At 56.9% G+C, this 20,111-nt stretch overlaps 1 protein-coding gene across 1 annotated transcript; it reads right to left on the reverse strand.

The window, feature by feature from the left end:
• Window positions 1-1,170: 1,170 nt before the first annotated feature.
• LOC144490433 (zinc finger protein ubi-d4-like) lies at window positions 1,171-18,982 on the reverse strand (the record flags this gene model as incomplete). The annotated part of the gene is made up of 6 exons (XM_078208175.1): window positions 18,769-18,982; window positions 18,101-18,208; window positions 15,597-15,760; window positions 14,356-14,448; window positions 11,486-11,570; window positions 1,171-1,212 (listed from the first exon to the last, which is right to left on the reverse strand). Coding segments are annotated over exons 1-6 (706 nt in total), but the record flags the coding sequence as incomplete, so codon positions are not given.
• Between the last annotated feature and the right edge of the window lie 1,129 nt (window positions 18,983-20,111).

The following is a 20,111-nucleotide window of genomic DNA, read 5'->3' on the forward strand; positions in this document are numbered from 1 at the left end:
GTGGGTACACTCGGGCACACGGCGGGGCGGGTACACTCGGGCACGGCGGGGCGGGTACACTCGGGCACACGGCGGCGTGGGTACACTCGGGCACACGGCGGCGCGGGTACACTCGGGCACACGGCGGCGCGGGTACACTCGGGCACACAGCAGCGTGGGTACACTCAGGCACACGGCGGGGCGGGTACACTCGGGCACACAGCGGGGCGGGTACACTCGGGCACACGGCAGCGTGGGTACACTCAGGCACACGGAGGGGCGGGTACACTCATGCACACGGCGGCGTGGGTACACTCGGGCACACGGCGGCGCGGGTACACTCGGGCACACGGCGGCGCGGGTACACTCGGGCACACAGCAGCGTGGGTACACTCAGGCACACGGCGGGGCGGGTACACTCAGGCACACCGCGGCGCGGGTACACTCGGGCACACCGCGGCGCGGGTACACTCGGGCACACCGCGGCGCGGGTACACTCGGGCACACCGCGGCGCGGGTACACTCGGGCACACCGCGGCGCGGGTACACTCGGGCACACCGCGGCACGGGTACACTCGGGCACACCGCGGCACGGGTACACTCGGGCACACCGCGGCGCGGGTACACTCGGGCACACCGCGGCGCGGGTACACTCGGGCACACCGCGGCGCGGGTACACTCGGGCACACCGCGGCGCGGGTACACTCGGGCACACCGCGGCGCGGGTACACTCGGGCACACAGCAGCGTGGGTACACTTGGGCACACCGCGGCGCGGGTACACTCAGGCACACAGCGGCACGGGCACACTCAGGCACACCGCGGCGTGGGTACACTCGGGCACACAGCGGCGCGGGTACACTCGGGCACACAGCGGCGTGGGTACACTCGGGCACACAGCAGCACGGGTACATACTGGCATTGTGCAATCCCCAAAAGACACACCCATTAACTCCAAACACCCACCCACCCCTTCCCACAACCCTGGCCCCTCCCCCACACCCGCGCCCCTCCCTCAAACCCCCCCCCCGCTCCCCCTTCCCTCAAGCCCCCTGCCCCTCCCTCACACTCCCCATCCATTTCCACCCCCGCCCCGACCCGCCAGCGAGACACAGAAAAGGCAGGAAAGTCACAGACAGAAGGAGGAGACACAGACGAACGTGGAAAAGGACAGGAAGAAGCTCCAGAATACCTCTTTCAGAAGGTTTGGAGTTATGCTTTTGTTTGCATCTATCTGCAACAGAGAAGATGGAAAGAACAGCTGCCACTTATTGTAAATGTAAATAAAGAGAGAGAGGGGGGGCGGGGAGGAGAAGTTCCGGGTAACTGCGGGCCAGCGGGGAGGTACATGCATGCACATCATGCAAAACCACTCAACGCTCACACATGCTGACACAGCGAGATCCCAGACAGTCAGTACAGCAACCCACCGCCCCCCCCAGACCCCCCACACAGCCCTGAACTCTGTGCCGGTCAGCCTGACACAGCACCGGGCACCGTTTAGCGAGCAGGCTAAATCCTGGCAGCATGCAGGGCACAGTCTGGGGAAGAGCCAGCAACATCAGCACAAGGGGGCAAAGAGGCAGTCCCCGCCCGCCCCATTGAAACAAAGCACGTTTCGCAGTCTCGGGACAACAAGAGCTCGAACGGAGGCTACTCTCACCGATATCTCCCAGGCCAGCTCTCACACCGGTGCCAAGGTGAAGGCAATGCTGTCACAGACACAATGTCCACAGCGATCAGGATTTCATTGCTGATATTGTACCAGTTGTTATTAATACTGTATTAGTTACCACGGATACAGCACAGGCTAATATCACCAACTCCCTTTCATCCATAACACTTCAAAGGGTCAATATTGTCCGGGTATCACCACGGACAGAGTATTAGCCAACACTGCCCTCACAGAATATAACTGTTATATTATCTGGGTTATCAGTGCCAATATTATCCTCAATATACAGGGTATAATTGTTATATCAGTGCTGATATTGCCCTCAATATCCAGGGTATAATTGTTATATTATCTGGGTTATCAGTGCTGATATTACCCTCAATATCCAGGGTATAATTGTTATATTATCTGAGTTATCAGTGCTGATATTACCCTCAATATCCAGGGTATAATTGTTATATTATCTGGATTATCAGTGCTGATATTGCCCTCAATATCCAGGGTATAATTGTTATATTATCTGGGTTATCAGTGCTGATATTGTTCAGGATCTTGCTGCTATTGACAATGTGTTATTGAATAGAATTAGCGTCAGACGATTGGCAATGCCATCCGGGGCTTTATTGGGGGGAACCAGCCAGGACACTGGGTCCCACCACCCCGGGCCCCCCTGCACCGCCCCGGGACCCCCTGCACCGCCCCGGGACCCCCTGCACCGCCCCGGGACCCCCTGCACCGCCCCGGGACCTACCCCCTCGTCGTGCCGGACCCTGAGCCTAGCAGCTAGGTTTCCATCCTGCTGTATGGGCTGTGAAAGCAGCTCCTCCACACGTTACTGTAACTAACACTGTGCAGCTTCTCAATATTTACCCTGGGTTTTACACAGATATTGGACATCTTACCCTGATACTGAGCTGCCACAGCCTCGAGTACCCGGCCCGTTATAACTGACCAGTGAGTGGGTGAGGATTACTGACATTGTGCACTTTACAGAAGGAGCAGATTAACCGTTCAGAGGTTGGCTGATTCCCATCGCTCAGGTTAGGCACTGGGATTTGAGGTGTTGGACAACAGCTTTGACCCCGAGCTGATCGCAATGACCGCAACCCCACCACAGGCAGACAGAGAGAGACACACACACACACACACTCCCACTCCTTTGTGTACTAGACTCCTTCGACAATCTGGAAAATCAGTGATCATTCATGGGAAACCGGGGTTAACATGGAGGCTCCCTCTCTCTCTCTCTCTCCCCCGCCCCGTCTCTCTCTCTCTCTCTCTCTCCCCCCCTCGCCCCATCTCTCTCTCTCCCCCTTCGCCCCATCTCTCTCTCTCTCTCGCCCCGTCCCAACTCTCTCTCCCCCGCCCCGTCCCAACTCTCTCTCCCCCGCCCCATCCCAACTCTCTCTCTGCCCCGCCCTGTCTCTCTCTCTCTCCCCTGTCCCAACTCTCTCTGCCCCGCCCCGTCTCTCTCTCTCCCCCCCTCGCCCCGTCTCTCTCTCTCTCCCCCGTCCCGTCTCTCTCTCTCTCTCCCCCGCCCCGTCTCTCTCTCTCCCGTCCCGTCTCTCACTCTCCTCCGCCCCCTCTCCCGCCCCGTCTCTCTCTCCCCCCCGCCCCGTCTGTCTCTCCCCCGCCCCTCTCTCTCTCTCCCCCGCCCCGCCACTTCTCTGTCTCTCCCCCGCCCCTCTCTCTCTCTCTCTCCCCCGCCCCGCCACTTCTCTGTCTCTCCCCCGCCCCATCTCTCTCTCTCTCTCTCCCGCCCCGTCTCTCTCTCTCTCTCTCCCCGCCCCGTCTCTCTCTCTCTCTCTCCCCTGCCCCGTCTCTCTCTCTCTCTCTCCCCTGCCCCGTCTCTCTCTCTCTCCCCCGCCCCGTCTCTCTCCCTCTCTCTCTCCCCCGCCCCGTCTCTCTCTCTCTCTCTCCCCCGCCCCGTCTCTCTCTCTCTCTCTCCCCCGCCCCGTCTCTCTCTCTCTCTCTCCCCCCCACCCCGTCTCTCTCTCTCTCTTCCCCGCCCCGTCTCTCTCTCTCTCTTCCCCGCCCCGTCTCTCTCTCTCTCTTCCCTGCCCCTCTCCCCCCCACCCCGTCTCTCTCTCTCTCCCCGCCCCGTCTCTCTCTCTCCCCCGCCCCGTCTCTCTCTCTCCCGCCCCCGCCCCGTCTCTCTCTCTTTCCCCCGCCCCGTCTCTCTCTCTCTCCCCCGCCCCGTCTCTCTCTCTCTCCCCCGCCCCGTCTCTCTCTCTCTCCCCCGCCCCCACCCCGTCTCTCTCTCTTTCCCCCGCCCCGTCTCTCTCTCTCTCCCCCGCCCCGTCTCTCTCTCTCTCTCTCCCCCGCCCCGACTCTCTCTCTCTCTCTCCCCCGCCCCGTCTCTCTCTCTCTCTCTCCCCCGCCCCGTCTCTCTCTCTCTCTCTCCCCCGCCCCGTCTCTCTCTCTCCCCCGCCCCGTCTCTCTCTCTCTCTCTCTCTCTCCCCTGCCCCGTCTCTCTCTCTCTCTCTCCCCCGCCCCGTCTCTCTCTCTCTCTCTCTCTCTCTCCCCGCCCCGTCTCTCTCTCTCTCTCCCGCCCCGTCTCTCTCTCTCTCTCCCTCCCGCTCCCCCTCTCTCTCCCTCCCGCTCCCCCTCTGTCTCCCTCCCGCTCCCCCTCTGTCTCCCTCCCGCTCCCCCTCTGTCTCCCTCCCGCTCCCCCTCTGTCTCCCTCCCGCTCCCCCTCTGTCTCCCTCCCGCTCCCCCTCTGTCTCCCTCCCGCTCCCCCTCTGTCTCCCTCCCGCTCCCCCTCTGTCTCCCTCCCGCTCCCCCTCTGTCTCCCTCCCGCTCCCCCTCTGTCTCCCTCCCGCTCCCCCTCTGTCTCCCTCCCGCTCCCCCTCTGTCTCCCTCCCGCTCCCCCTCTGTCTCCCTCCCGCTCCCCCTCTGTCTCCCTCCCGCTCCCCCTCTGTCTCCCTCCCGCTCCCCCTCTGTCTCCCTCCCGCTCCCCCTCTGTCTCCCTCCCGCTCCCCCTCTGTCTCCCTCCCGCTCCCCCTCTGTCTCCCTCCCGCTCCCCCTCTGTCTCCCTCCCGCTCCCCCTCTGTCTCCCTCCCGCTCCCCCTCTGTCTCCCTCCCGCTCCCCCTCTGTCTCCCTCCCGCTCCCCCTCTGTCTCCCTCCCGCTCCCCCTCTGTCTCCTCCCGCTCCCCCTCTGTCTCCCTCCCGCTCCCCCCCCTCTGTCTCCCTCCCGCTCCCCCTCTGTCTCCCTCCCGCTCCCCCTCTGTCTCCCTCCCGCTCCCCCTCTGTCTCCCTCCCGCTCCCTCACTGTCTCCCTCCCGCTCCCTCTCTGTCTCCCTCCCGCTCCCTCTCTGTCTCCCTCCCGCTCCCTCTCTGTCTCCCTCCCGCTCCCTCTCTGTCTCCCTCCCGCTCCCCCTCTGTCTCCCTCCCGCTCCCCCTCTGTCTCCCTCCCGCTCCCCCTCTGTCTCCCTCCCGCTCCATCTCTCAGATCCCTCATTTCTGACTGTATTTGAAGAATATCTCACTGCTGTGAGAATAGCTTCATTTGCTGCCAAGTACTCCTTGTTTAATGTGAAGGAGGACAAATTAGACCCTGAATCTTTGCTTAAAGCAGAAGCAGACACTCCACATTTTAAACCCTCCCATCCAAGTGGGGCTTTAGTTAGTGTCGGGCATTGAGATAGATGGAGAGACAGTCCGGGGGGAATGAGATTTCTGGTACACCGACTCCACCGCCCGGGCTGGGTTCACGAGCAGCTCCCGAGAATCCGCCAGGGATTCAGTTAAAGGCCCCTGGGAACAACATTACAGCACGGTGACACAGTGGGTTAGCACTGCTGCCTCACAGCGCCAGAGACCCGGGGCAGCACGGTGACACAGTGGGTTAGCACTGCTGCCTCACAGCGCCAGGGACCCGGGGCAGCACGGTGACACAGTGGGTTAGCACTGCTGCCTCACAGCGCCAGGGACCCGGGCAGCACGGTGACACAGTGGGTTAGCACTGCTGCCTCACAGCGCCAGGGACCCGGGGCAGCACGGTGACACAGTGGTTAGCACTGCTGCCTCACAGCGCCAGGGACCCGGGGCAGCACGGTGACACAGTGGGTTAGCACTGCTGCCTCACAGCGCCAGGGACCCGGGGCAGCACGGTGACACAGTGGGTTAGCGCTGCTGCCTCACAGCGCCAGGGACCCGGGGCAGCACGGTGACACAGTGGTTAGCGCTGCTGCCTCACAGCGCCAGGGACCCGGGGCAGCACGGTGACACAGTGGGTTAGCACTGCTGCCTCACAGCGCCAGGGACCCGGGGCAGCACGGTGACACAGTGGTTAGCACTGCTGCCTCACAGCGCCAGGGAGCCGGGGCGGCACGGTGGCACAGTGGTTAGCACTGCTGCCTCACAGCGCCAGGGACCCGGGGCAGCACGGTGACACAGTGGGTTCACACTGCTGCCTCACAGTGCCAGGGACCCGGGGCAGCACGGTGACACAGTGGGTTAGCACTGCTGCCTCACAGCGCCAGGGACCCGGGGCAGCACGGTGACACAGTGGGTTAGCACTGCTGCCTCACAGCGCCAGGGACCCGGGGCAGCACGGTGACACAGTGGGTTAGCACTGCTGCCTCACAGCGTCAGGGACCCAGGTTCAATTCCCGGCTTGGGTCACTGTCTGTGCAGAGTCTGCACTTTCTCCCCATGTCTGCGTGGGTTTCCTCCGGGTGCTCCGGTTTCCTCCCACAGTCCAAAGATGTGTAGGTTAGGTGGATTGGCCGTGCTAAATTGCCCCTTAGTGTCCCAACGATGTGTAGGTTAGGTGGAGTGGCCATGCTAAATGTGTGGGGCTTCAGGGATAGGGCAGGGAAAGGGCCGGGGTAAAATAGTCTGTCAGAGAGTAGGTGCAATGGGCCGAATGGCCTCCTTCTGCACTGCAGTGACTATGAATAAGGGACTGGCTGAGCTTTGCTGAAACAGTCTGTGCTTTCTGTCAGTCTATCGCTGTATTACTGCCTCTGTGTAATTAGCTTATCTCTGACCGGGTGCGTTCTTTATTCCTTGCTGGTACAGGGAGGGGACTAATGAATCTCTGATGAGTTTCGTGTTACACTCTCCCGGGGTCGCTGTTTATCACCCGTCCCTTGGTAACCCTGACAGCCTTCTCACTCGAGTCTGCTTTGACAAGGCTAAGTGCTTTGCGCGCAGTTTCCAACGTGAAGCAGACGCTGTGTGGGCCTGGCGGTCCAGGCCAGATCAGGGCAAGGGGTTTCACTCACTCCAGAGGCAGTAGTGAACCAGTTGGGTCTTTACGGCTATCCAGCAGTTTGTTTCTAATCGCTTTGTCGAGCGGAACCTGAACATTGCTTAAAAACTGCGACAGGTCACCGAGCCTTCTCACCCCGTGTTCAAAGGGACAAACACAAGAATACCAAATTTCAAAGGGGGCAATAATTCATACTGCGGGTGGAAAGAGTGCCGATTGGTTGGCATGTCGACTGTGGTCATGGCGTTGCCATGGAGATTGGATCTGGGATGTATTTCCTCCTGGTGCTTTTGTTTAATTTAAATGTGTTAATTCAGCAGGCAAAATTAACATGTCCAGGCATTGCGTCAGTGATTGAAACTAAAAAGCGTGGGGACAACAGCTCCCTGGTGCATTCTCCTTGGCAACATCTCAACCAATGAAGAGTCAGCTTGCTAACCAATCAGCACCCTTTCCTCATGCAATGCAAACTGCCGCTCCCTTTGCAATTTGGAATTCTTGAGTCTGTCCTCACAGAATCCTTACGGTGCAGAAGATGGCCATTCGACCCATCGAGACTGCCCCAATAACAATCCCACTCAGGCCCTATCCCCGTAACCCCACATATTTACCCTCTGACACTAAGGGGCAATTTCGCATGGCCAATCCACCTAACCTGCACATCTTTGGACACTAAGGGGCAATTTAGCATGGCCAATCCACCTAACCGGCACATCTGAGGACACTAAGGGACAACTTACCATGGCAAACACCCCTAACCTGCACATCTTTGGAGTGTGGGAGGAAACAGGAGCACCCGGAAGAAACCCACGCAGACACGGGGAGAACGTGGAAACTCCACGCAGACAGTGACCCGAGGTGGGAATCGGACCTGGGTCCCTGGCGCTGAGAGACAGCAGTGCTAACCCACTGTGCCACCCAGGAGTCCAAAACAATATGTGTTTATTCAGTGATATTTATGATGCGAAACTCTCTCAGTTGTAGGTTCTCAGAAACGGATTGAGATTCAATGAGAAGCGTCTGTGCTGGGATGTGAACTGATGCTCTCCACATTGCTCTGGTGCTGTACTGGTGAACTGCAGATCATGTTATCACACTCCTGGCAGCCTGAAGCACTGCGACGCCCTCCCACCCCACTGTACAAATCACCCAGCTGCTTCCAGTCACTGTAGCTTCCACTGCACACCCCCAACATCTGGCAACACTGGCAGCCCATTTGGGAGAGTCTGACTGGCTCCAGCTGTTAAACACTCATGTTCACAAGCTCTCCTCAGAAAGCAGAGGGTGGGGATAAATGGGTCCTTCTCTGGCTGGTGAAATGTAACTAGCGGGGTGCCGCAGGGGTCAGTCCTCGGACCTCAACTGTTTACAATCTATATCAATGATCTGCAAGCAGGGACAGAGTGTAACACAGCAACATTTACGGATGATGCTAAAATAGGTGGGAAAGCAGGCAGTGAAGAGGAAAGAAAGATTTTACAGATGGATATGGATAGGCTTGGAGAATGGGCCAGAATCTGACAGATGGAGTTTAATGTGGATCAGTGTGAGGTTGTCCATTTTGGCGGAAAAAATAGAAAGGCAAATTATTACCGAAATGGAAAGCAGATTCAAAATGAGTCTGGGCGGAGGGATCTGGGTGTCTGTGTTCTGGGCAGAGGGATCTGGGTGTCTGTGTTCTGGGCAGAGGGATCTGGGTGTCTGTGTTCTGGGCAGAGGGATCTGGGTGTCTGTGTTCTGGGCAGAGGGATCTGGGTGTCTGTGTTCTGGGCAGAGGGATCTGGGTGTCTGTGTTCTGGGCAGAGGGATCTGGGTGTGTGTGTTCTGGGCAGAGGGATCTGGGTGTGTGTGTTCTGGGCAGAGGGATCTGGGTGTCCGTGTTCTGGGCAGAGGGATCTGAGTGTCTGTGTTCTGGGCAGAGGGATCTGGGTGTCTGTGTTCTGGGCAGAGGGATCTGGGTGTGTGTGTTCTGGGCAGAGGGATCTGGGTGTGTGTGCTCTGGGCAGAGGGATCTGGGTGTGTGTGTTCTGGGCAGAGGGATCTGGGTGTGTGTGTTCTGGGCAGAGGGATCTGGGTGTCTGTGTTCTGGGCAGAGGGATCTGGGTGTCTGTGTTCTGGGCAGAGGGATCTGGGTGTCTGTGTTCTGGGCAGAGGGATCTGCGTGTCTGTGTTCTGGGCAGAGGGATCTGGGTGTCTGTGTTCTGGGCAGAGGGATCTGGGTGTCTGTGTTCTGGGCAGAGGGATCTGGGTGTGTGTGTTCTGGGCAGAGGGATCTGGGTGTCCGTGTTCTGGGCAGAGGGATCTGGGTGTCCGTGTTCTGGGCAGAGGGATCTGGGTGTGTGTGTTCTGGGCAGAGGGATCTGGGTGTCTGTGTTCCGGGCAGAGGGATCCAGGTGTGTGTGTTCTGGGCAGAGGGATCTGGGTGTCTGTGTTCATGAGTCGGAGGAAGTCGGTATGCAGGTGCAGCCTGTAATAAAAAAGGCCAATGGGATGTTGGCATTTATTGCAAAGGGGCTGGAGTATAAAAGTAGAGAAGTGTTGCTGCAATTGTACAGGGTGTTGGTGAGACCACATCTGGAGTATTGTGTCCAGTTCTGCTCTCCTGACTTGAGGAAGGATGTTGCTGCATTGGAGGCAGTTCAGAGGGGATTCACCAGATTGATTCCAGGGATGAAAGGGTTGATGTATGAGGAGAGATTAAACAGTTTGGGTTTGTACTCGCTGGAGTTTAGAAGGATGAGGGGGGATCTGATCGAGGTATATAAAATTCTAAAAGGGATCGATAAAGTAAATGTAGACCAAATGTTTCCCCTTGTGGGGCAACCTGGAACAAGAGGTCAGAGAGAGAGAGGAGGTAGCTTCAACACTGAGATGAGGTGAAACTACTTCTCTCAGAGGGTTGTGAATCTGTGGAACTCTCTGCCCCAGAATGCAGTGGACACAGAATCAATCAACAGATTGCTGAGATAGATATGTCTCGGAGGAAAAGCAGGATAAAGGGCAATGGGGAGCAGGCAGGAACGGGGAACAAAGAACAAAGAAAATTACAGCACAGGAACAGGCCCTTCGGCCCCTCCAAGCCTGCACCGACCATGCTGCCCGACTGAACTAAAACCCCCTAAACCTTCTGGGGACCGTATCCCTCTATTCCCATCCTATTCATGTATTTGTCCAGATGCCCCTTAAAACTCACTACCGTATCCGCTTCCACTCCCTCCCCCGGCAGCGAGTTCCAGGCACCCACCACCCTCTGTGTAAAAAAACTGCCTCGTACATCTCCTTTAAACCTTGCCCCTCGCACCTTAAACCTGTGCCCCCCTAGTAATTGACTCTTCCACCCTGGGAAAAAGCTTCTGACTATCCGCTCTGTCCATACCTCTCATAATCTTGTAGACTTCTATCAGGTCTCCCCTCAACCTCCGTCGCTCCAGTGAGAACAAACCAAGTTTCTCCGACCTCTCCTCATAGCTAATGCCCTCCATACCAGGCAACATCCTGGTAAATCTTTTCTGTACCCTCTCCAAAGCCTCCACATCCTTCTGGTTGTGTGGCGACCAGAATTGAACACTATATTCCAAGTGCGGCCTAACTAAGGTTCTATAAAGCTGCAACATGGAGTTGAGACCAGGATATGATCAGCCACGATCACGTTAAATGGTGTAGCGGGTTCGAAGGACTGAATTCCCCACTCCTGCTCCTCATTCCATCAGACCATAAAACATAGGAGCAGAATGAGGCCACTCGGCCCATCGAGTCTGCTCCGCCATTCAATCATGGCTGATATTTTTCTCATCCCCATTCTCCTGCCTTTTCCCCATAACCCCTGGTCCCTCTTATTAATCAAGAACCTATCTATCTCTGTCTTAAAGACACTCAATGACCCGGCCTCCACAGCCTTCTGCGGCAAAGAGTTCCACAGATTCACCACTCCCTGGCTGAAGAAATTCCTCCTCATCTCTGTTTTAAAGGATCGTCCCTTTAGCCTGAGGTTGCGTTCCCTCTGGTTCTAGTTTTTCCTACTAGTGGAAACATCCTCTCCACGTCCACTCTATCCAGGCCTCGCAGCATCCTGTAAGTTTCAATAAGATCCCTCCTCATCCTTCTAAACTCCAACGAGTACAGACCCAGAGTCCTCAACCATTCCTCATACGACAAGCTCTTCATTCCAGGGATCATTCTTGTGAACCTCATCTGGACCCTTTCCAAGGCCGGCACATCCTTCCTCAGATACAGGGGCCCAAAACTGCTCACAATACTCCAAATGGGGTCTGACCAGAGCCTCAGAAGTACATCCCTGTTCTTGTATTCTAGCCCTCTCCACATGAATGCTCACACTGCTATTGCATTGCTGTGTTCACATCTCAACACTGATGGTGGGAAAGCCTAATCCACGCCACCATTCCCATCCAGGGCTTCTCAATCCCAGCCACTCCCTGCAGGAGCACTGGAGGATGCATGCGAACAGGAGCAGCCTTCCTCAATGCAATGTTCACAAGGTGTGTGGGGAGGGGAGGGAATAATGGGGGAATGGAGTGATACAGATTGAAGGAAGCGGGAGGATGACTGGCAGATTGGCTACAGCGAGTCAGGCGGCTGGAAGGGAGGGTACTTACTGTCACAGGCATAGGGTTTCTCTCGATCCTCTATCGCAGCGGCGTCCATCGCCTTCTTCCTGGCACTCCTCCCAACTCCTTTCCCCTGATTGGACAGACAAACAACCTCCCCTCAGTACATCTGTCAAAATGAACCTCACAGCTTCACTCCGAGAAAACCCGCCTGTTTCTAAAACTGGGTCACAAACATGCAACTGCTGCAAACTTGGTGTTTGTACAATTATTTGGTCAACAGGTAGTTTTTTCCCCCTGTACTTAAGGGTTTTTTTAAAGAAAGGAACAGGTGGATGCAGTACACAGACTGAAACATTTGTATCGCAAGGCCAGGCAGTGGTGTTGCCAAGGAAACAGGCTGGTTTGGCATTTTGCCCAATCAGTTTAAACCAGGCAGTTAGCTAACAGCAGCCTATCAGATTTAAATTTGATGTTTTGGTAACCTGAGAACCAACCCTATCGTGGGGATGTTGGTGTGTCATCAGGGAGAGAGTTCTCAGCTCCGGAGAGACACAGCAACTGCTCTCTGCCACCACTCACAGCTTTAGAGAGAGGGAGGGGCGAGGGAGGGGCGAGGGAGGCAGACCGAGAGAGGGGCGAGGGAGGCAGACCGAGAGAGGGGCGAGGGAGGCAGACCGAGAGAGGGGCGAGGGAGGCAGACCGAGAGAGGGGCGAGGGAGGCAGACCGAGAGAGGGGCGAGGGAGGCAGACCGAGAGAGGGGCGAGGGAGGCAGACCGAGAGAGGGGCGAGGGAGGCAGACCGAGAGAGGGGCGAGGGAGGCAGACCGAGAGAGGGGCGAGGGAGGCAGACCGAGAGAGGGGCGAGGGAGGCAGACCGAGAGAGGGGCGAGGGAGGCAGACCGAGAGAGGGGCGAGGGAGGCAGACCGAGAGAGGGGCGAGGGAGGCAGACCGAGAGAGGGGCGAGGGAGGCAGACCGAGAGAGGGGCGAGGGAGGCAGACCGAGAGAGGGGCGAGGGAGGCAGACCGAGAGAGGGGCGAGGGAGGCAGACCGAGAGAGGGGCGAGGGAGGCAGACCGAGAGAGGGGCGAGGGAGGCAGACCGAGAGAGGGGCGAGGGAGGCAGACCGAGAGAGGGGCGAGGGAGGCAGACCGAGAGAGGGGCGAGGGAGGCAGACCGAGAGAGGGGCGAGGGAGGCAGACCGAGAGAGGGGCGAGGGAGGCAGACCGAGAGAGGGGCGAGGGAGGCAGACCGAGAGAGGGGCGAGGGAGGCAGACCGAGAGAGGGGCGAGGGAGGCAGACAGAGAGAGGGGCGAGACAGAGAGAGGGGCGAGACAGAGAGAGGGGGAGACAGAGAGAGGGGGAGACAGAGAGAGGGGGAGACAGAGAGAGGGGGAGACAGAGAGAGGGGGAGACAGAGAGAGGGGGAGACAGAGAGAGGGGGAGACAGAGAGAGGGGGAGACAGAGAGAGGGGGAGACAGAGAGAGGGGTAGACAGAGAGAGGGGCGAGACAGAGAGAGGGGCGAGACAGAGAGAGGGGGAGACAGAGAGAGGGGGAGACAGAGAGAGGGGGAGACAGAGAGAGGGGGAGACAGAGAGAGGGGGAGACAGAGAGAGGGGGAGACAGAGAGAGGGGGAGACAGAGAGAGGGGGAGACAGAGAGAGGGGGAGACAGAGAGAGGGGGAGACAGAGAGAGGGGGAGACAGAGAGAGGGGGAGACAGAGAGAGGGGGAGACAGAGAGAGGGGGAGACAGAGAGAGGGGGAGACAGAGAGAGGGGGAGACAGAGAGAGGGGGAGACAGAGAGAGGGGGAGACAGAGAGAGGGGGAGACAGAGAGAGGGGGAGACAGAGAGAGGGGGAGACAGAGAGAGGGGGAGACAGAGAGAGGGGGAGACAGAGAGAGGGGGAGACAGAGAGAGGGGGAGACAGAGAGAGGGGGAGACAGAGAGAGGGGGAGACAGAGAGAGGGGGAGACAGAGAGAGGGGGAGACAGAGAGAGGGGGAGACAGAGAGAGGGGGAGACAGAGAGAGGGGGAGACAGAGAGAGGGGGAGACAGAGAGAGGGGGAGACAGAGAGAGGGGGAGACAGAGAGAGGGGGAGACAGAGAGAGGGGGAGACAGAGAGAGGGGGAGACAGAGAGAGGGGGAGACAGAGAGAGGGGGAGACAGAGAGAGGGGGAGACAGAGAGAGGGGGAGACAGAGAGAGGGGGAGACAGAGAGAGGGGGAGACAGAGAGAGGGGGAGACAGAGAGAGGGGGAGACAGAGAGAGGGGGAGACAGAGAGAGGGGGAGACAGAGAGAGGGGGAGACAGAGAGAGGGGGAGACAGAGAGAGGGGGAGACAGAGAGAGGGGGAGACAGAGAGAGTCAGTAACTGCTCTCTCTCTGCCACAGTTCATAGCTTTTAGCTCAAAGCCACATCTGAATAGTAAAGACAGCCGAGAAGCCGAAGATTCCGCAAGATAAAACCTGGTCGTATTTTACGAGTGACTTTAAAAAAATTGCTACTTGTGGTTAATAAGTGTGAATTGTAATTATCTCAGCAGCATTCCATTAGAATAGTGTTTGATTGGGTCGTTAATAGTTTCATTAACCCGCTCACTGTGAGTTCGAGAAATAAACTGTTACTTGTTGCTTTTACAGAGAGTCTCGGAGTTATTTTGATTTAACCACGAGAAGTTTCTGAAGAGCGGATCAGACTATTTCTCACACACTCTGACAGATTAGAAAGCGAAGTATCATCCACCCCTAACCAGCCCAGCTCTTGCGCCCTGGGCCTCGCTGGGCTGTGTAATGGTCGAGGCTCTGGAGTCACGCAGGCCAGACCGGGCAAGGCTGGCAGATTTCCTTCTCGAAAGGGCTGCCTGCGCCCAGTGGGATCGCACTCTGTAACGCCACTGATACGAGCCGATACCTTAGCGCGACCTTTACTCCGGCGTTTCGGCAGATCTTCCTCGTAATCCTCATCATCCAGATCATCCAGGAAATCATCCGGATCCAGGATTCGCTGCAAACACACCAGGAATATCAGAAACTGCCCACTCAGAGAATGGTCCGACAGAGAATCAGAGACCCGCCATAGTCACCCAGCGCACTTTAATATCCCACCCAGTCTAATCCCACTCTCCCCCTCACTCCCCGCACCCTTTAATATCCCACCCAGTCTAATCCCACTCTCCCCTCACTCCCCGCACCCTTTAATATCACACCCAATCTAATCCCACTCTCCCCCTCACTCCCCGCACCCTTTAATATCCCACCCAGTCTAATCCCACTCTCCCCCTCACTCCCCGCACCCTTTAATATCCCACCCAGTCTAATCCCACACTCCCCCTCACTCCCCGCACCCTTTAATATCCCACCCAGTCTAATCAACCCTCCCCCTCACTCCCCACACCCTTTAATATCCCACCCAGTCTAATCCCACTCTCCCCCTCACTCCCTGCACCCTTTAATATCCCACCCAGTCTAATCCCACTCTCCCCCTCACTCCCCGCACCCTTTAATATCCCACCCAGTCTAATCCCACTCCCCCTCACTCCCCGCACCCTTTAATATCCCACCCAGTCTAATCCCACTCTCCCCCTCACTCCCCGCACCCTTTAATATCCCACCCAGTGTAACCCCACTCCCCGCGCCCTTTAATATCCCACCCAGTCTAACCCCACTCCCCGCGCCCTTTAATATCCCACCCAGTCTAATCCCAAACTCCCCCTCCACACCCACACACTGTGGGAGTGTCGCACTGTCAGAGGGTCAGTGCTAAGGGAGTGCCGCACTGTCAGAGGGTCAGTGCTGAGGGAGTGCCGCACTGTCAGAGGGTCAGTGCTGAGGGAGCGCCGCACTGTGGGAGGGTCAGTGCTGAGGGAGCGCCGCACTGTGGGAGGGTCAGTGCTGAGGGAGCGCCGCACTGTGGGTCAGTGCCGAGGGAGCGCTGCACTGTTGCTAGGAACAGATGATCTGGGTCAGGATCACACTGCTGTGTGTGGGATCGTGCTGTGCACTAACTGATGGCTCTGTTGATTACATTATGACAGTTTCAGACCCTCAGGGCACGTTTCCACCTCCCTGTGCCCAGGCTTGCTGCCAGCTCTGTGTAAAGTCCTTGTGACAAGACCTCAATTCCCTCTGTGAATCCACAATAGATCAGCTCACCTTCCTCGCACGGCTGTTGTTCACAGGGTAATCGTTAAGGCTGTCATCATCTCTGTGGTCAGAGAATCCTCGCTGTTTCTCCACCGCCTCCCCTCGTAACAACGCTTCCAGACTGCTGCCATCAGGAGGAACAAGACTGTCCTTCTTCAAGCCCAAATCCAACTCTGTACATTCAACAGAAAACATTTCACAGGGTTAGATACAGCTCCCTCTGCACTGTCCCCATCAAACACTCCCAGCACGAGGTTAGATACAGCTCCCTCTACACTGTCCCCATCAAACACTCCCAGGACAGGTACAGCACGGGGTGAGATACAGAGTAAAGCTCCCTCTGCACTGTCCCCCATCAAACACTCCCAGGACAGGTACAGCATGGGGTTAGATACAGAGTAAAGCTCCCTCTACACTGTCCCTCATCAAACACTCCCAGGACAGGTACGGCACGGCGTTAGATACAGAGTAAAGCTCCCTCTGCACTGTCCCCATCAAACACTCCCAGGACAGGTACAGCATGGGCTTAGAGAGAGTAAAGATCCCTCTACACTGTCCCCCATCAAACACTCCCAGGACAGGTACAGCACGGGGTTAGATACAGAGTAAAGCTCCCTCTACACTGTCCCCCATCAAACACTCCCAGGACAGGTACAGCACGGGCTTAGATAGAGTAAAGATCCCTCTACACTGTCTCCCATCAAACACTCCCAGGACAGGTACAGCACGGGGTTAGATACAGAGTAAAGCTCCCTCTACACTGTCCCCATCAAACACTCCCAGGACAGGTACAGCACGGGGTTAGATACAGAGTAAAGCTCCCTCTACACTGTCCCCATCAAACACTCCCAGGACAGGTACAGCACGGGGTTAGATACAGAGTAAAGCTCCCTCTACACTGTCCCCATCAAACACTCCCAGGACAGGTACAGCACGGGCTTAGATAGAGTAAAGATCCCTCTACACTGTCCCCCATCAAACACTCCCAGGACAGGTACAGCACGGGGTTAGATACAGAGTAAAGCTCCCTCTACACTGTCCCCATCAAACACTCCCAGGACAGGTACAGCACGGGGTTAGATACAGAGTAAAGCTCCCTCTACACTGTCCCCATCAAACACTCCCAGGACAGGTACAGCACGGGGTTAGATACAGAGTAAAGCTCCCTCTACACTGTCCCCATCAAACACTCCCAGGACAGGTACAGCACGGGGTTAGATACAGAGTAAAGCTCCCTCTACACTGTCCCCATCAAACACTCCCAGGACAGGTACAGCACGGGGTTAGATACAGAGTAAAGCTCCCTCTACACTGTCCCCCATCAAACACTCCCAGGACAGGTACAGCACGGGGTTAGATACAGAGTAAAGCTCCCTCTACACTGTCCCCATCAAACACTCCCAGGACAGGTACAGCACGGGGTTAGATACAGAGTAAAGCTCCCTCTACACTGTCCCCCATCAAACACTCCCAGGACAGGTACAGCACGGGGTTAGATACAGAGTAAAGCTCCCTCTACACTGTCCCCCATCAAACACTCCCAGGACAGGTACAGCACGCGGTTAGATACAGAGTAAAGCTCCCTCTACACTGTCCCCATCAAACACTCCCAGGACAGGTACAGCACGGGGTTAGATACAGAGTAAAGCTCCCTCTACACTGTCCCCCATCAAACACTCCCAGGACAGGTACAGCACGGGCTTAGATACAGAGTAAAGCTCCCTCTACACTGTCCCCATCAAACACTCCCAGGACAGGTACAGCACGGGGTTAGATACAGAGTAAAGCTCCCTCTACACTGTCCCCCATCAAACACTCCCAGGACAGGTACAGCACGCGGTTAGATACAGAGTAAAGCTCCCTCTACACTGTCCCCATCAAACACTCCCAGGACAGGTACAGCACGGGGTTAGATACAGAGTAAAGCTCCCTCTACACTGTCCCCCATCAAACACTCCCAGGACAGGTACAGCACGGGCTTAGATACAGAGTAAAGCTCCCTCTACACTGTCCCCATCAAACACTCCCAGGACAGGTACAGCACGGGGTTAGATACAGAGTAAAGCTCCCTCTACACTGTCCCCATCAAACACTCCCAGGACAGGTACAGCACGGGGTTAGATACAGAGTAAAGCTCCCTCGACACTGTCCCCCATCAAACACTCCCAGAACAGGGTGGTGTGTAGAGGGAGAAGATAATGTCGGTGGAAAGCGATATGTTACTGGGGGGGGGGGTTAGGGGCGTTGCCGCTGCAGTGGGAGTGTGTGCTGGCTGTGAGCTGGGAAAGTGCTGAAACTGCAGGTTTATTATGAAGAGCGGCATGGGTTGGAGTTTGTTACCATGGTGACTTCACTCATTCAGGAATTGTTTGGTGTGCAGTACAGATGTCCCACACCCACGACAACTGGCTCTGTGCCAGAGCCACTCGCTGCACACTGGGATCCCGGAATCTATTCTCCAAGAATTGCCTCCGAGCGCTCGGCACCGGCCCAGGGCTGCTTATCCTCGGTACCTGGTTTCAGAGCTGCAAAGCTGAGGTGGGGGTCCTCAGGCGGGTGGGCTCTCCTCTTCTTCCTCCAGCGACGGGCAGGGTAGGTGTACAGCTGTCCGGGGGCCATTCCTGTGGAAGCGCGAGAGTAAACATCTTCATATCACTGCAACCCTCACTCCGAGCGGCTGGCGAAGCCCCTGACACTCACCCCACAGCCCCTTCCCCATATCCCACCCCCCCCCTCCCACTGCACCACACCCAGACACACACCCTCACTCCGAGCGGCTGGCGAAGCCCCTGACACTCACCCCACAGCCCCTTCCCCATATCCCACCCCCCCACCCCCCCCCCACCTACACACCCCCCTCCCACTGCACCACACACAGACACACACCCTCACTCCGAGCGGCTGGCCAAGCCCCCGACACTCACCCCACAGCCCCCTCCCCGACACCCAACTGGCCCTGCCTCCCCGGGGCCCCACCAGCCCCGCCTCCCCGGGGCCCCACCAGCCCCGCCTCCCCGGGGCCCCACCAGCCCCGCCTCCGCCTCCGCCTCCCTAGGACCCCTCTCTGGCCCCGCCTCCCCACTGGCTCAGCCTCAGAACCCCCCCCCCCCCCCCCGCGGATCCTCCTGGCCTCACGATCCTGGGACCCTCCAGCTCCCCCCCCCGCCCCCCACATCCTTACCAGGCCCTCGGTGGCGTTTCTCCATCCAGATGTAACAGTTGCTCTGTGCCACCCCTGTCTGGGAGTCGAGGAAGGGCAGTCTGACACTCCTCTCTGCACACAGCCTGGCGTTGTAGTTGTGGCACTGCTCAATGGCATCCTTGTAGTACTGTTCCCCAATGCTGCCGGTGGTAACACAGTCACAGGTCAGTAACGGGGAGAAGGGGGGGACCATTCCCCCACACGGAGCAGATCACTCCCACAAACCCAGACACAAGCAGCTCCACTGTCAGACTCCGATTAACCCTTTCTTCTCTCTCTCCGCTAAAGCACGTGGGTAGGATTGGAGAGGAGTAACAGGACAACAGATCGAGGTAGGAATGAAGGAACTGATAATCAAAGTGTGAGAGGACGAGGCAGTGATTGTAAACTCACAACACAGTGCCAGGAACAGGAGCACACACTTACAAAAAACAGTGTAAAATACTGAATAACGCCCTCGGTATCTACACCATCTCGGCCCCTCATAATCTTCAACACCTCGATCGGGTCGCCCCCTCAGTCTTCTCTGCTCCAGAGAAAACAACCCAAGCCTCTCCAACCTCTCTTCATAACTTAAACGCTCCGTCCCAGGCAGCATCCTGGTGAATCTCCTCTGCACCCCCTCCAGTGCAACCACATCCTTCCTATAAGGTGGAGACCAGAACTGCACACAGTGCTCCAGCTGTGGCCGAACAAGTATTTCATACAACTTCATCACAACCTCCCTGTTCTCACATTCTCTGCCTCGGCTAATAAAGGCAAGTTTAAAGTTCATTTATTAACGTCACAAGTAGGCTTACATTAACACCGCAATGAAGTTACTGTGAGAATCCCCTAGTCGCCACACTCCGGCGCCTTTACAACACCCTAGCTATGACTGGAACACTACATTCCGCGTCCTCGCCTTCTCTATGAACAGTATGCTTTGTGTAGCGTGCAAGAAACAATACTTTTCACTGTATCCCAATACATAATAAATCAAATCAAGGAAAGTGTTCCAATTGTGGCTGAGAAAAACCAAAGGAAGAGGCGTGTACACTTGCTGTAAACAGTAAGTCTGAGAAACATTTTAGAATTCTGCAAAGAACCAGGAAAAAGATTAAGAAAGGGAAAATCGAGTGCGGTCGAATATCCTTTACCCGTACACCCGAAAACCAAACCTAACACAAGCTAATACGCACCTCTCCAAACTGTTACACAGGAAACCTATGACCCGTTGTCGACATAAACCTCACAGAATGGACCCGAGCTTTAACGGGGGAAATCCAGCTGTTTAATCTGCACTGTTCACACACTCTGGCCCCCCGGCTAGTTATTGCATT

This window comes from Mustelus asterias, unplaced genomic scaffold (genome assembly GCF_964213995.1).
Source record: "Mustelus asterias unplaced genomic scaffold, sMusAst1.hap1.1 HAP1_SCAFFOLD_3269, whole genome shotgun sequence".
In the NCBI taxonomy this organism is placed as follows: Eukaryota; Metazoa; Chordata; class Chondrichthyes; order Carcharhiniformes; family Triakidae; genus Mustelus; species Mustelus asterias.